General features: G+C 37.4%; 1 protein-coding gene across 1 annotated transcript in view; it reads left to right on the top strand.

Moving 5' to 3' along the window:
• The window catches only part of arhgap24 (Rho GTPase activating protein 24), an 85,233-nt gene that overhangs the window by 26,178 nt on the left and 42,874 nt on the right, over nucleotides 1-16,181 (top strand). Inside the window, exon 3 of the mRNA XM_059358213.1 lies at nucleotides 6,906-6,993. Coding sequence (XP_059214196.1) covers nucleotides 6,906-6,993 — 88 coding nt within the window. The remainder of the gene's footprint in view (nucleotides 1-6,905; nucleotides 6,994-16,181) is intronic.

A 16,181-nucleotide genomic window follows, 5' to 3' on the forward strand; every position in this document is an offset into this window, starting at 1 on the left:
CTGGGAAATAGTTGATGAGCAGGAATACGCCTCCTGCCTGTCCTGTGGTTGGTTATTTGTATACTTTGCAAGCCAAAGCAGTGATGCCTCCTGCAGCTGTGCTCTACTTTTAAAGGTGGAAGTGAGAGTTCAGCTGAATAAGCTGTAAACTTATTTCACAGAAAACATGTGAGATTCATATCTAGAATGTAGAGCTAGTACATACAGCATATGTTACATGTTGCATATGTTTTGATTAATAATATATACTAAATCAAGACTAATCACCATAAACAGTGTGATAAAGTTTACCCTTACAGTGACGCATTACTTTATATCTGAACATGTTTTATATATCATTGGCATCAGAAGAACATTAATCCATAAATCACATAAAGTTAAAGGAGCACTCTGACTTTAATAACATTACATAAAGACATTATTTATATATATATATATATTTAATAAGGTTAAATAAAGTCATTTAAAAACATTCTGCATGGCAAAGGAGGATCCTCCATTAGGGCGATATTCAATCCATCCTCAGAGTGTACATTTTGCCCATTTATATAAAGGATTGTATATAAAATGACAGTTATGCAATATTTTGTCTTGAAGCATGTCAAAATATGAGCAATGTATCCCACAAGGTCAAAAATCCTCATCATTTTTAATGAATTAGGTAAAGTTATTAACATTCTTGATCCATTACTTTCTTACTCTCTTCAGGTTTTATATTTCTACAGAGGACTTTCTACCCTTCAACTGCTATCATTTTAGTTTTTGTAAGATTTTAAAGTAATTGCTTTGACATTTTATTCTCTCTTTAAAAGGAAAAAAGAAAAAACCTTTCCGATCTCATCTTTCCTTACATTTCATGATTTGAAAAAGCTCAGACGAGCAGAGGCAGAGAGGGTGTTTTATGAAACTTTATATATGGGAGTTCTTCTTGGATGAAGATAAAGGGCCTCTGTGTCAGACAGGCAGCAGCAGTGACAGGTATTCCAGCAAGATAGTGACAGGACACCGTGCCTTTTCCAGCTGCTTGCACATACATCACTGTAGTCTTTCTTGTTTTTTAGGGATCTTGTAGTTTTTGATGGATTTGCTGTGTGAGCCCTTGTTGTCTGCCTCTGTAGCTCTCTGTCCCAGATTTTATTGCACATTGCACAGTTTTTTGCAAGAAGGTCCAGTATTGTGTTTGTATTTAGTGTGCCTGCATTTCAGCCAGACTGTAATGATTCACATACTTCAGCCTCAGCCTTAACCCTCCTGTTATGTTACAGGTAAATATTTAGTATAAAGTATTTTCGGGATAAAACTTCTTCTGCTTGGCTTAATAAGTGTAATCAACATATAAAATGAAAATGGTTCATTTTGAGATAACTCAATGTCAAGTAAAATCATTGTATTTTTATATGTAGGTCTTTCCAATTAAAACAAAAAAAACGTTTTAGCATGCTTTTTTTTTTTTTAAATGAAAGACGAGGGAATTATCCTCATTGAACCATGATCTGTGAGAGGTAAAAGAACACCTTAGCACTAAATATTGATTGAGATGGTAAGTAATGGAGTTACTCATGAAATATATTTAGATTTTTTGGTCTGACACTTTTGGATGAATAAAAACATGCCCCGGGTCAAGTTGACCCACCAACATTATTGCTGATCCTGAAAAACGAACATAACAGGAGGGTTAATGTGACAGTTTATTCTTCCTTAGTTACTGTTTTTAAAAAGCAACTTTTTTATTCCCCTTTTGTTCATTTTCGCAGTTTCATCTCCTGCTATTACACGTCTAACTTCTCATTCACTCACAATTAATCCGCAGAGTAAATAAAAATTTATGGAGAAGTCCTCTATTCTGTTCCACCCTATTGCGTTTGACTGGCATATTAATATTTTAGTGAATGTAATGCAGTCGCAGCTGTGGGTTTACTGAGTGTTTTAGTGGCTTTTGAATGAGGCTCAGCCAGTCCGAGCTGAACATCAGAGCTACCTGTTTTATAACTGTGAAATAATGATGACATTTATTGGATTGATGGACTCAGTGGAGCGAGCAGAGCAGAGCAATCGTTAGTAACTCTTTGCGATTTGAATAGACAGGTCTTATAGAGAAAAAGTAGAGATTTGGGAAGTGAAAAGAATATCGACAGACACATGCACTTACTAGTCCACACAGGCAAAAAATATAGGTACCGTCTCCAGGTCTCCCGCTGAGTTTGACTTCCTGTGTCTGAGAGGTCACTGACTCTGGATAACAGTAATTATTGGATAAAAGGACCCCTGATCAACCAGCCAAGGTTTAATGAGCACTTAAATGATCTATTACACCAATAACTTCTGGCTAATTGACTTCAGTGTCAGCATTTATCTGTTTGCAATCTGAAATCAATTTCTGCCCCACAATATATTGCTGGGTATTTCATTATTGGGCCACATGTCCCGTCATTCATCAAACCAGATCATTATTTAACAAAACAAGGTTATCTCTTAACTTAGACACAGTCACCAGGGGAGATTCCAGGGGCCTAATATTTACAATTCTTAAAGCTATAATCAATATTTTTATATTAACGATGGATCACATGACTACCTGAGAATAATCACCCAATTCTGCACTTAGCCTTTATAAAAAATCTACACTTTATATGTTATAGTTCACGCATATTGCAATAAACTACACATCTATAATTCATAACTTTAAATATTGAGTAAAGTTTAAAGTCCCAAAAAATGAACTAGTTCACGTTTATTTCTTTGTTTAAGTATTTATTAGTTTGTGTCTTTAAAAGCTGCTCCAAAATCACGCTTGAACTCGAGGTGTCATTTCAAATCCTTTGCCGATGCGGTTGACATTCAGTCCAGGTCAGCCTTGTTTTTTTAGAACAGATATTGTTTCAAAGACTGTTCTCTGGTCAAAAATTTGTTTCTCTACGGTAAAAATTATGACTAGCTGCTGCATTAAGCATTTGCTGCAAAAGTGGCAGATATTTCCACCAGGAGTTAGTGGAGACACAGTGGCCAGAAACACCTCTCCAAATGAACCATAATGTAGCTTTGTGCATATAAATAGACAACGTTTTAAAGCAATTTCCCCAAATGACAAATATTGCAGGTTTAAAGAAACATTACAGTGTTTTTCAACCTGTACCATAATCACATTATTGTGGCCTTTCTGTTGGGTTATGCTAACTCATAGCCTCCATTGAAAGCAATATGGGAAACAAGGATTTGGATTTAGGCAAAAAAAGTACTGTATATAGGTTTCAAGCTGTGCAAGTCTCCGAAAGCTTTCCAAGAAAACTTTAATATTGCAAGTCATTAAAAAAAGTCATTAAAAAGCATTGTTGCAAATGAAAACATAGGAAGTTGCCCAATAGATTAGCTAAGGTATCTAACTGCATAGGGATTTACCCAACCAGCTGCTTATTTACCCTTTGGACTTTCAGCATCTTCTTTAATATTTAAATGACATAATGTAATGGTATATGATCCTTAAAACAACATGTAGACATTCACAAAGGACAGCCTGTCATATGCCATGGTGTAAGACCTGGTCCCACTGTGTCTTCTTATCATTTATTGAGAAAGAATAAAGGCCACTTTTACATTGACTCTATAACTGTCAGTATGATCCAAACACACTTCTGTTCACAGTAGTAAATTGTCTGGTTTATGCCTAAAAAGATGTCATTAACTAACTGAACAGAGCTGATGTCACAGTCAGTATTCTGGTATTCGCTTGCAGTCTAGGAAAACTGTCCAAATCTGATTTCATACTGTTGGACACAGCCTCAGAAACAAGCTGGACTGCTGCTTCCAAACCTGAGCCTCCTGCTGTCGCTTTTTCTCTAACAGATTCCTCTGAGCTTCTTCCATCTCGTGTGTGTGTGTGTGTGTGTGTGTGTGTGTGTGTGTGTGTTTGTGTGTGTGTGTGTGTGGAGCTTTTTGGTTGAGAATAAAAGATAAGTGGGTTTGTGTCATTACACTGTTTCCAAAAAATGACCTCATCCTTGTAAACGACAATATAAAAATGCAGAGAACACCCCAAAATAGTTTTTTTTTGCCCCGATGGGTTGGGCCAGGCTGCTCTTTGCTTGGTAAATATTACTCTGTCTGTGGTTGCGTTTGTCTGCAGCAAACAACAGGCCACCAGGGAGGACGTCAGTATGGAAAGTGTGGCTGTGGCTTAGAAACGGATGGGAGGAATATCAGTGGTGTTGTGGCTTTACAATATTGAGGGACTACACAGTTCCTTTTCTTCTCTTCCTAAGAATACATACAGTCTATCTCACCCACACACAATTCATTTAAGTCATCTCATGTTTCCCTGGAATCAGTACATGACAAAAAGATCTGTGTTCACTGAAAAAAAAACTTCTTAAAGAAGCTTTAATCCCAAGATACTGAAGCTGAGCAGATTCTCTCGCCGACAACCACATCAAACAACTTTCTGTCCCTCATCCCTCAATTCTGGAGCATGTCTGTCCCGTCTTTATAACCCCCTTTAAAGCATTTCATCTGGGGGCCTCAGGTAGGGTTTCCACTTCCTGGTTGTCACAGTTATAGCTCATTAAAGAGCTCTCCCTCTCAGCAGGAAGGAAACTGACTCCCCTCAGATCCTGTTAATGTGTGTGGGTCCTTAATACGGATGCTGTCACCGACGCACATCTTGTCTGCGTTAACATTAACCCTGATAGAGGGCACTCTAATGACTGTCAGATGCTGCAGCGTGGCACTGATGTCCGAGTTGTTAATCAAGTGAAAAGTCACTGTTTGGATGCATAAAGGGTCGGCTGGTTGTGTTGTAATCTTTTTTATAGTCACCCTTATTAGGAGAAGATTGAGTGAAGTAAGCCACTACTTTGTAATTCTCATACAATTAACACATGCAAGTGCTTGATAATTTAGTTTGTAAGGTTACGAAATTGCTAATTGTGAGCTGTATCCAGTTTAAGGACTTCTCTTGTTCAGATCCTTTATACTGAACAGTCTGACAATTATATTTTTTTAACTTTTTAACTTTTGTCAATAAACTGTCAGAAAACATTAATTTGTTGTGAATCAAATTATGTTCCAAACTCAAAAAATATTGTTATAGTGGATTTATCATCAGAATACACTCATAAATCACATTCAAATACTTTATTTATTTCTGTTAATTCCAAAAAACAGAGAATCAGAACCTAAGAAGCCACCCAATAAGAAGTAATAGTCTTATTAGACTTTTTCATGAATAGTTGACTCATATCAATTAATAAAGAGATGTTTTCAAACTAATTCATGTATATTTTGTAACATTTAAAACATTTTAAATTAAATTTTAGAAATATTTATAAAATTAAAATTTTTAAACCCAAAAGTATTCAGTTTGCAATCATAGAATACTAAGAAAACGTCCATAAATGTTTAAATAAATGCATTAAGAAATTATCAAAGCTGCTTTAAATTAATTTTATTGTTTCAAGGATTATTTTTTTAATTTAAAATGAAATAGATGGCCATTCCATATTTTTATTTTTATTTCATAACGTATTACCATTTGAGCTTTCTAGTTTAATTAATAACAATGTATCACTTATAGGATGATCATATGTTTTGTCAGTAAAATGTTAATCAGAAAAGTAACTCATAGCTTTTTAAATACTGTTGCTGTTGAATGAGAGTGAGAAAAAAAATGTAGTGAGGGTACTTAAAACTTAAAAGTACTTAAACAGAAGCACATCAGATGTATTTAAGTACAGTACATGTAAATTAAGTCAAGACTCACATGCACCCGCAGAAATATTCTGTGACATTTGTTAGTCCAGATATATTAGAGGTAAATATTCAGACATCTTGTGGTAAGATTAGTGCTCTGTGAAGAATAGATACATGCAGTAATCTGCCCTCAGCCTTACTTACAGACAAGAAGTCTCGACAGTAAGGTTATTGAGAGGTTGGTTGCCTCGGGAAAAAACTGATGCTGATGCTCCTGCTTCTTTGGCCTTCAGTGTCACACGGATGATGCATCATTGTTGACAGAGCTGAGGCAGAGAGATGGTGATCCTCTATAATGCTGCCTCTTTGCCACATTTTATAACAGCTCAGCTCCATCATCCAGAGTCGTCCGTGGGGACCGAAGCACCGCCGTCTCTGCTGACAGAGATGCTGATACATGTGACAATGCAGAATCTTTGATAAACATGTCAGTGTTTTGAACATATTTTTCCTGTGATGATGTGTGAGAGCAGGTGTGCTGAGCTAAGGTGTGCTGCTGGAAAGGTCATGCAGAGGGAAACGGTTATAAAATGAAGGGCAAATTAAAATGATTAAAATGCGAAAATTAAATATATTGTGTTCATTTTCAGGTTCATACTTTGATTTGGGGTTTCTACTACAACATGCTTACATGCTTTCATGGGGGTTTTTGTACTCAACCTCTTGCTGAAATGCTCCATTTCAGCGCCCCTCTCTTTAAGTCCCCCTCTCAAAAAAGCCCAGCTCTGATTGGTCAGTGTCTCCTGGTCTTCTGCAGCTGCATCTCGGAATATGTGCACCATCATTGCATCGTTCACTGTGACAGCACTGTAGCCACACATTCGACCTATATAGTATCGTTGTGACATCACAACCTTAAAGAAATCCTGGTGGCTCATTTCAAGGCACAGTTTCTGGATAGTTTCTCCAAGGACTGAGCATTTTGATACTTTTCACAGTTTTTTTGCTTTATAATTTTAAACTTCTGGGACCTTTAAAGATGTGTCATTACGTGAAAAAAGACATTTAAAAAAAGTGACCAAAATTATTTTTTAAGAGAATATTTCCTTACAAAGCTAACCATGTTCACTAACCAAAATACAGTAATTTAGTTGGCATGTAGTCATAAATGGTCTGTTTGTCATATGATAGATTGTGATAATTCTGCTCTTTGTTCTCCACAGGGAGCCATTTTCTTACCTGGAAACAAAGTTTCAGAGCATTCGACCAGCGGTGATGAAGGGGGGAAATTTCTCTTCGAGGTCATTCCAGGTAGGAAAGTTGAGAGCAACAATTGAATCAGTTTTTATCTTTTACTGAGGACAAACTGATGATGTCAACGTCTACTGCTGCATGAGGAGGAACAGAAACATATGGTTTTACTCAGTCTTATCTGCAGGAAATACATTTGGGTGAATTCTTAAACTCTGAGAATCATGCAAAGAAGAGTTTTGCCATTGTCTGATTATATTCATGTTACTTTCAGATGCAGTCACAACAATTATTGACTGATGTTTATATAGTAGGATTGCATATACGAGGAGTTATAGGCTTATAAAATAATGGACTTTGACATATGTACTGGGAGTAATTTCTCTTTAAAGGGAAATGTTTTGAGGGCAATATGCTTGTTTACTTTCTTACCAAAAATTATTGAAAAGAAGATTGATACCACCAGGGCAGGAATTTGACCATGGCCCTCGTGCCCTAGCAATTTGGCCTCGTGCCCTTAAAAAACATATCTACCCTGAGGCCACTTTCCTGTCAACACAGCTTTGACACCTGCGACTTTTGAGAAAAAAAGCATCTTTTGATGATATTCATCATCAGCGGTGGGTTTGATTCGAGCCTGGCATGAACCACTCAGACGGGCTGTAATGACAGTTCGTCACAAACCTATCACCGGCCAAGCAAGGAGACTTCATCAAACGCTCATCTGTCCCGCCACAGTCTCATGTGCTGTGCTAACGTCACATTTCAAGCTACTGAAAGTTTTTTTACATGATCTATAATATAAAGATATTTTGTGTTGTGTTGTGTTGCCGTTGCTCAGCAGAGTGTCTGTCACCCGTCAGTCAGTCAGAACCCCGACCCACCTCTCGGTCCTGCTCCGAGACATGACAAGTTGTTTAAATCACACTAAACTGTGACTTACTGTTTTGAATAACTTCCTGTCGCTAAACGCATGCAGCCTTCAAAGAGATTGATGCATTTCACTTTACAAGGAGATGTTTCTTTACCTGCTTGACAGTTTCAACGGAGACTCCAAACTTCCTCAGAAGCGTCATTACTAGTCCTTAAATTAGTTTCAATATGAACGTGGACTTAAAATCATTGTTTTATTTTAGGGCCTTGGTGCCCTGGCTTTTGGCCTTTGTGCCCTCAAAAAATTGACAACACAAAAGGCCAAGTGGCCTTGCCCCGAAAATGACGAAATTACAGGCCAAAACATCTGCCTGTAAGCACACCTGTTTGTTAAATGCACACAGATGTAAAATTTTATGACTATATTTTTTTTAATAAAATTTAAATGTAAAACTGTTAAAATTTGGTTTTACAGTAATATAACATTCCATATAAACCCTGTTTCCAGTCTTTATGCTAGGCTAAGCTAACTGGCTGCTGGAATTATATTTAAGAGACAGATACGAGAACGGTATCAATCATTTCATCTCAACAAAACGAATAAGTGCACTTTCCTAAATGTCAGACTTTTTCTTCAGTTCAGAAGCTTGGCTCAGAAGCTGACTTCAACACCAACCACACACACATACACACACACACACACTCTCTCCCACACATAAACTCAAAGACTAACACATGCACAGACGCCAGGAGACTGTATGGAAACATGGTGGAATACAACACAAAGGAATAGTGGGGTATTTTCCCAGGCGGAGCGATGCCAGGAATGTCAGTCTATGGAATAGATATTTAAAACACACATGCACACAGGGGACACAGACACAGCTGCTAAAAGATACAGTAGCAGAGTGCAACAGGCGCACCAGTTGATCCATCCACATTAAAACACAGAAAGCACCGGATGTCTGCAATAACTTGCATTTTATTTATTTTTTTCTATTCCCTTGGGTGTGTGCGTCCACTACAGAGTTTCTCCCAGAGGAAAACAAATATTAGGTATCAAGAAATGTCTCACTTGATTTATGGCTCCCAACAGACAAATGCAAGCTTAAAAACAGAGTGACCTGGCAGATAATGATGCAAATGACATTTTTCAGTAAACGGTCAATTAAAGGCTGCCCACAGTGATGAGTAATTTGGGCAGTTGGTCAGAAGCAACAGACAAGAAGTCCATGTCTGTCACAGGTTCGCTTGAAAGACTCTCGTGGTGTTTTTTTTTTTTTGGATGCTGATGACCTTCCTGGTTTTTGTAATAGTTTCCACATCAGATGAGGATTAACAGTTCCCTGCAGAGATAATTTCACGCACTTTCAGTCGCTTCATTTCAACGCAGCCACATGTTCACATTGAAATGAGGCAAAGTCAACTTGTCAACTTGTGATTAATAGTTCTTCTGCTTGGAAGTGGTTGTGTTACAGAGAAACAATACAGCAGTTTAGTTTCCATATGCGTGTTTGCCTACATGGCATGCTAGAATACACTTTGATGTATCAGCACACATGTAGTGGAACAAAACACAAAACAGCACTCATTGTCTAAAGCATTAGCTATGAGGTGATTTGATGCTGTTTTTGATACTGTTTAATCATTTCAAGCCTAATTTACACTCCCTTTATGTATGAAAATAGGTACGTCCATTTCAAACGATGTAACCGTCACTGCTGGCATACTTTAATGTCTCTTTTGTTGGCATGGAGGGAGTTTGTGATAATGTGTCTCTTAAAGGCAAAAGCAGAGGCAGTGTGTAGACAGCGATGCTCTGTGAGGCCATTTAATACATAGATGGACAATTTTTTTCCACTAATATTTCCTCCAAAAGTCCCAGCATGCTAAAAAAATGTCATCATTGTGTCCTATGGACATGTCTTGCTTGAACTAAAACTCCACTGCCCCAACAGTTTCTGGTGGAACAGCTCTGTTTCATCTGTGTCCATAAACTTTCAGAGAAAATCCATAAATATGGACAAAAGTAAGGCAGAGTACAAACCACGCAGCAGCAAAGTGCTGCAAGTCGCAATGCAATGTGTAAGGAAGATGCAGCAGCCACTCTGAGCTGCAGCCATTTGATTCTGCAACAAATTGCAGCCAGCATGGGGAAACCTTAAGTTTAAGTGGCAAACTGCATCAGGCAAATACCAGCAGCCAATCGGTAAACAGAGTCATGTGACTCCTAGGATGTGTTGACCCATGGTACAAAGAATTTCTTTCGACCTAAAACACTTAAACACACGTTTCATAGCCACAGAAAAACATAATTATTGCAGCAAGGTGAACTTTGCCTCTGTTTGGTGTGTTTTTGTCAACACAGGGAGGTATCAGGTGTTGCTCAAATATATTTTTGACAAGACATGTAGCTCATGATACACATATTAGTTGCTGTAAGTTTTCAAACCTGCAGAGTGTATCCACGTAACAAGTGATGCTTCTGAATTTCTTGCAGTGTTTGGCTTCTATGGTTTGGCTACATAAAGCTGTTTTACAAAAAAGATAAACAGCTTTTGTTTTGTAAAAAAAAAAAAAAGTCACCCAAAGGAGCAAGAGGGGTAGTTTCAAAAACAAAACTTTATATTTTCACTTCTCTTTTTACTACGCATGCACTCTTTTAGAAGAGGCGTTTGTATGCAATGGCCATAACCATAGTAGCTACAGAGCGGAAGTTTATGGGAGAATCAGTGTGTGGCATATTATATCACACCCAACATTATTTAGAAATGCATCACCAGAACATCTGGTCTTTGAAAGCATTAGTGTCGTGATACATTTGAACAAACTTTTCCCCAGAATCAATGGTGAAATATTTTGATTACTCTCTGATCTGTGCCAAGTTCCCAGTTGCATCACTCTTATTCCCATACACTTTGTAGTAAGACTTTAAATATATTAAAGAATCAATCACATGCCTCACTGACTCACTGTGCCTGCATTCAGTCTCAGTTTCATTTCCCCCTTTTCAGGTGCTGCTGCATGAGCTGTAACATGTGAAGCATGTGAACAGAAATTGTGTGTGTGTGTGTGTGTGTGTGTGTGTGTGTGTGTGTGTGTGTGTGGTTACATAAAGCAGTAATTTTCCTCTGTTGGAATACATGGTGTATTGACAGCTTTTCAATTTCTCTTGACTTATGAGAGTCTGTGTTTTCCAGTCTCCACCTCTACAAACAGTTTTCATTTATTTTTTTTCCCTCTGTTGGACCAGACTATATTAGCTTCTGTTTGAAAAAAATAAATGAAAGAGGAAATTTGAAATCCAGTGACTCAGTTTTCTCTACCTGCAGCGCCAGTCATAACACAATTTCCACATTTCACCGGGTGCTGTTTCCAGCTGCCATTTTCCTCTTTACTCACCTCAAAAAAAGGTCAAATGTTGGAGTATCTGGTGATCGACTGTATGATGGTTAAATTAAGCAGCTTATTGAGTCTTTTGTGGCACTTTGATGTGATCAAAAAATCTGTCAGGGCAGTTTGTTAAGCAGCTCACCATTGCTTCAGTACTAAATGGCTTTGAGGCCATGGGGACAATTAATGGTCTAATATTTAATACAGTTACTGTAAATTAAATGTAAACCATGCCTATGTAATGTTCACAGTAACTTCATTGTATTGTTTGATGCTGGGGAAAGTAAAAAGCCATAATACCAACGGATTAAGTACTTTGAATATAAATAGTATATCCTTTTTTGGTCTCATATATGAGGTATATGAGACAATAATATCTTAGTTACCATGATGGAATAAATAAAAACAGATGTTTTCCCTCAAGCTTGTATCCTAAAGTGTTCATGGTGCGTTCAAGTTCAAAATTCAGGGGCAGTTACCTGTAGGATGCCCAAAATAATTAATGACTTCACCTTCAGATCTCTGTTTTTTTAAAACGAGGTCAGAAGTGAGTGATGAGGCTTTCATTATTGTATATGTAACTTTTTCACACTTTTTTCCTTATCTTGTTGGCATGTGTTCTTTTCCCTTTTTTTGCAGTCTTTTTTAGCATTTCTAAAGCTCACTAATTAATAATATCTCATTGTTTCATCTGTATAAAACAATGTGTAAAAGTGAAAAGGAAAAGAACACGGCAACTAGATAAGAGAAGTGGTATCAATCTTCTCATCTATCTTCTCACAAATGAGCAAATGTCCCAAAATATCAAATTATTCCAAGTACAGCTGTTGGTATTAGGTTTAATCACATCTGTATTTCTCAGATTTACACACAAATTCCACATTTCACTCAGCTTGCCACAGTGTCCGTAGTAAACTTCAAACTTTTCAAAGCCTCGGTTTGTTATGGTCGCCTCTCAGATGCCGTACACTTACTCATGCACACCAAAAACATGTAGATTAAAATGTTACTACCCGCATGTTCCCTGCATGGGCCTTGAGGCTTGTCAAAACAACACAAGCACCAAAGAGACTCAGATTCTTTAAAATACCACTAATACTTCCAAACTGTTTTTGCCATTCTGCAGCATCCACTACGCCCTGACGGAAAACAAGAACATGACTTGTTATGAGACGTCAAATAAAGAAGTCTCAGAGAAGCAGAGAGAGAGAGCAAATGAAAGGAAAACACAACACATATATTCCACTGGTCTAAATGGAGCCGTGCAGTTTGAACACAACACATGGACAGTATCTGGCAGACGGACAGACGGGATGTGATGGGGGGTGGGGGGGTTCGAGTAGGGGAAATGGGGTGGAAGTCAGAGTTGTACAGAGATGTCCGTTGTCTTGTTAGGGTGCTGGCGGGCTCTGAACACGAGCCGGGTGTCGGGTGACTGCCAGGGGCTTGAATAGAAGCATCGGGACATCTGTATGAAGAGACACTCTGCTCTCTGATCAACACATAACTGTATTTTTCAGCTTTTCTGGAAAGTTTTACTGTAGCTTAAAAACTTGAATATTTTGCACAATAGTTTTATTCTGTTTAATTCTGTTAATGTTGTGCATGCTCTTGTTCTTCTCTCTTGTCTCTTTCACTACACAAATCCACATCTGGATGATGTGTGTTGAACCTGCAAAGTGCAAAACAGAAGGGCCTCATAAAGCAGATTTACCACACGGCTAACAATATTTAGTCTGGAATCAAGGTTATGTCTTTATATTTAATTGTCTGACAGAGACACTCAGGTACAGACACAATAGGGCTTTTGTTTTGCTCACCCACACCAAGAATTTAAGCAGCGGTGATGTTCTTCCGTCACACTGACACGTTACAACATGTCCAAGCACACAGGGCTGGGCTAAAGGGAGGAGGAATAACAATAGAAATGCATGAATACAACTGTCATTAAATATCTACAACTCAGATTCCAAAAAAGTTGGGATGTTGTCTAAAATGTAAGTAAACCAGAAAGCAGTAATTTGCTCTTGCCCTTTGTGACATAAATTAAATTGAAACTATTCAAAAGCTGTTTATTTAACCTGTTAAAAAGGGTAGACCAAAAAAGCTTTTTGTATTTTTAAACTGTTGTAGTTTTGGTTGTGTTTTAGCCACGTGCTAAACAATAACCATTGCAGAAACTAGAAACGTTATCATTCAAATGAAGCCTTATTATCCTAATTGCCTAATTATGACCTAATCCTATCGGTCCCCTACTGCTCAACCTAACCGGTCAGGTGGGTTTCAAGAGGTTAATGTTCAAACTGACAACCTTTTGTTTTTTTAAATATAAACTCTGAATCCTGAATTTTATAAATTGTGTTTTTAATGTATGTTTTACACAGCATCCCAACTTCTTTGGTTGTGTTTTGCAGATTAGGACATTTTAATGCCATGCTTGAGGATTACATTACAACAGAAGTCATGTTCTGTTAAGCCATATTTGGATGCACCTGCAAACTATTCGAAATTCTGATAATTCCAAAGGGATCACAGAAAAAGTAAGAAAAAGTAGCTTCTTTACTGTAAGAGTATCTCTCACACACTGCCAGCACTGACAGAATAAAAACTGTATTCCTCTCAGTCCATATATCGGGAATATATATCAGAACATCCTGCTGCTCAGCACCAGCCTGCAGCTTTATCTGATGGCGGTGAATCCTCCAAAGAATGTCAGGTATGATCTGAATACAGCTGTGTGATATAACATAACTCTGAGGCTTATGAGACTGCAGTGCAGCGATCAAGCAGAGCCTGCCTTTAGCAAGAGATGAATTCAGACAGACTGTCACACTCTTCATTCATCTACCTGTCAGAGCTGAATACATACCTGTAACTAAATGTCACTTCCTGTCGTTCAACTGTGATTAATCAACCCACTCCTGTAAAACAGGAATCAACACTGGGAACACTCCCTGCTGTGTTTTTGATGTAGAAACATTGTGCTCCTCTATCCCCAAGCTCTAATAAACACATGGCTGTAGCTGAAGAGTTCTCTCTCTCTCTCTCTCCGCCCCGGGCTCAGTCTTTTGCTGTCTCTCTTTCTCTCAGTTTCTCTTGGTAGCCGGGTTAGAGTGGCTGGTCAGGCCACAGCAAGTCACTGTTGATGAATTACGGGAATATTTTCCTGCTCATCCCCAGAGATGTTTGGGGTCATGCTGCCATGTGCAGGTGGACAGCCTCAAGCCCTGTAAACAGTGTCTAAAGAGTAGAACCGTATCAGAGATTATGTGTGACTTCTGCTTACTGGACAAAGTAAAGCGTAGGTATCATCTCATTTTAAGTGTGAGCTGACATAGTTTTGAATGAAGTGAGGATGAAGTGAAGCTTCAGAGCTCCTGTCTAAATAAAGCTGATAGTGCCCTCATGTGGTTTTCTGAGTCACTGCAGTACTGGAAGAAGCTTCTATCAAGTCCTGTCTACAAGCCTGTAGCTGTTTGAGAAGTCAATACAAATCTGCTTTTTGACCTACATTCAATTCAAACAACAGTACAAAGACATAAAGACATTTATTGTTCTAACTTTTGGTTATGGGATCTGAATTCTAAATTTTAGTCTTTTTTTATGTTTTTGTACACAGCATCCCAACTTCTCTGGAATCATGGTTTTATGTTAATATTTTATGCATTGAATAAACTGTATATCATCCCAGAAGGAGGGCTCATAGTTGTGTAATTTAGTCTGCATTCAATTTGCAAGATTTTAGTCAAGTTTTTGTGCTGAGTTCATGTGAGTTCATGTCTAGATATGTCTATATATTTTTTATCTGAATTTGCTTAAGACTTAGATTAAGAGTCACATTTACTGACAAAGGTTTTGTAGAATAATGATGTGATTGCTTGTATTATATTCTGTTGGAATTGTTGTGGGAAAATAGTTAAATATATTTATTATTCAGCTTTAATAACTCTATCGCTGATTATGAATGCAGGATGCAGTTGAGAGCTCAGGAAAAAGCTACTTACTGGTCCTTGAGTTGTAATAATAATAATAATGATAATAATGATAACAATAATATTCTTCATTAAAACATTATGCACTCTAATTTACATATTTATATATTTTATGGTTAAAACTGGATCACAAACAATTCAGGTCTGTAATGGACTCAAAATATGATCATTAAAATAATAATAATTAAATGAAAATAAATGACCTTGAATCATTTTTTAAAAATACAATGAAAGGCATTAAAACATTTGTGAGATTTGTTCAAACTAACTACTGCATACCATTGTTTCATTGCACTTATTTGCAGCCTTATTTATTATTATTATTATTATTCAGAATTAGTAATTACCATCAGCACAAATCTTGTTAGTGATAATATTTAATGTATTTAATATGTAAATTCGTTTTTTATTATTTCATCTTTTGATTTAGTACATCTGATCATGACATGCATGCGTGATGGTTTGCAGCAGGTAGAGACCTCAGTGACCTCTGCAGTGACTTATGAGTGTCGTATGTCACTGAGGTGAATTTCTTATTTACACAGTGTGACTTGTGTGATTGAGTTATGATAATCACAATGTAAATATGAGTCAACAGGCAGGCCAGAGCGAGTAAATCAGACTCAGACGTACACAGATGGGACTGTTCTTATCGTAGTTATTTTGGTTAATGAGTGAGAAGTGAAAACTAACTGTCCAGGAATGTGCTTTATCAGGATATCATGCTAATCTTACCCACCTCTATATGGTCAGACTTCTAATTAAAAAGCAATGACTGAATGATCGCTATTGGAGGGTGAAGACAGAAATGTAATTATAAGAGCACAGACCTGTACTGTTCATTATGAAGAGGTTACATATAAGCTGGCACGTAGAATATAAGCACCTAAAGTTGATGATGGGGAGATAGATGGATGAATTAAATTTAAAAGAAAAAATGTGCCAAAGCCAAGGGGAGGCTTTAATAAGCCAAACAATTATTCCACTTGT

The sequence above is a fragment of the Centropristis striata genome, chromosome 19, assembly GCF_030273125.1.
Source record: "Centropristis striata isolate RG_2023a ecotype Rhode Island chromosome 19, C.striata_1.0, whole genome shotgun sequence".
Classification (NCBI taxonomy): Eukaryota; Metazoa; Chordata; class Actinopteri; order Perciformes; family Serranidae; genus Centropristis; species Centropristis striata.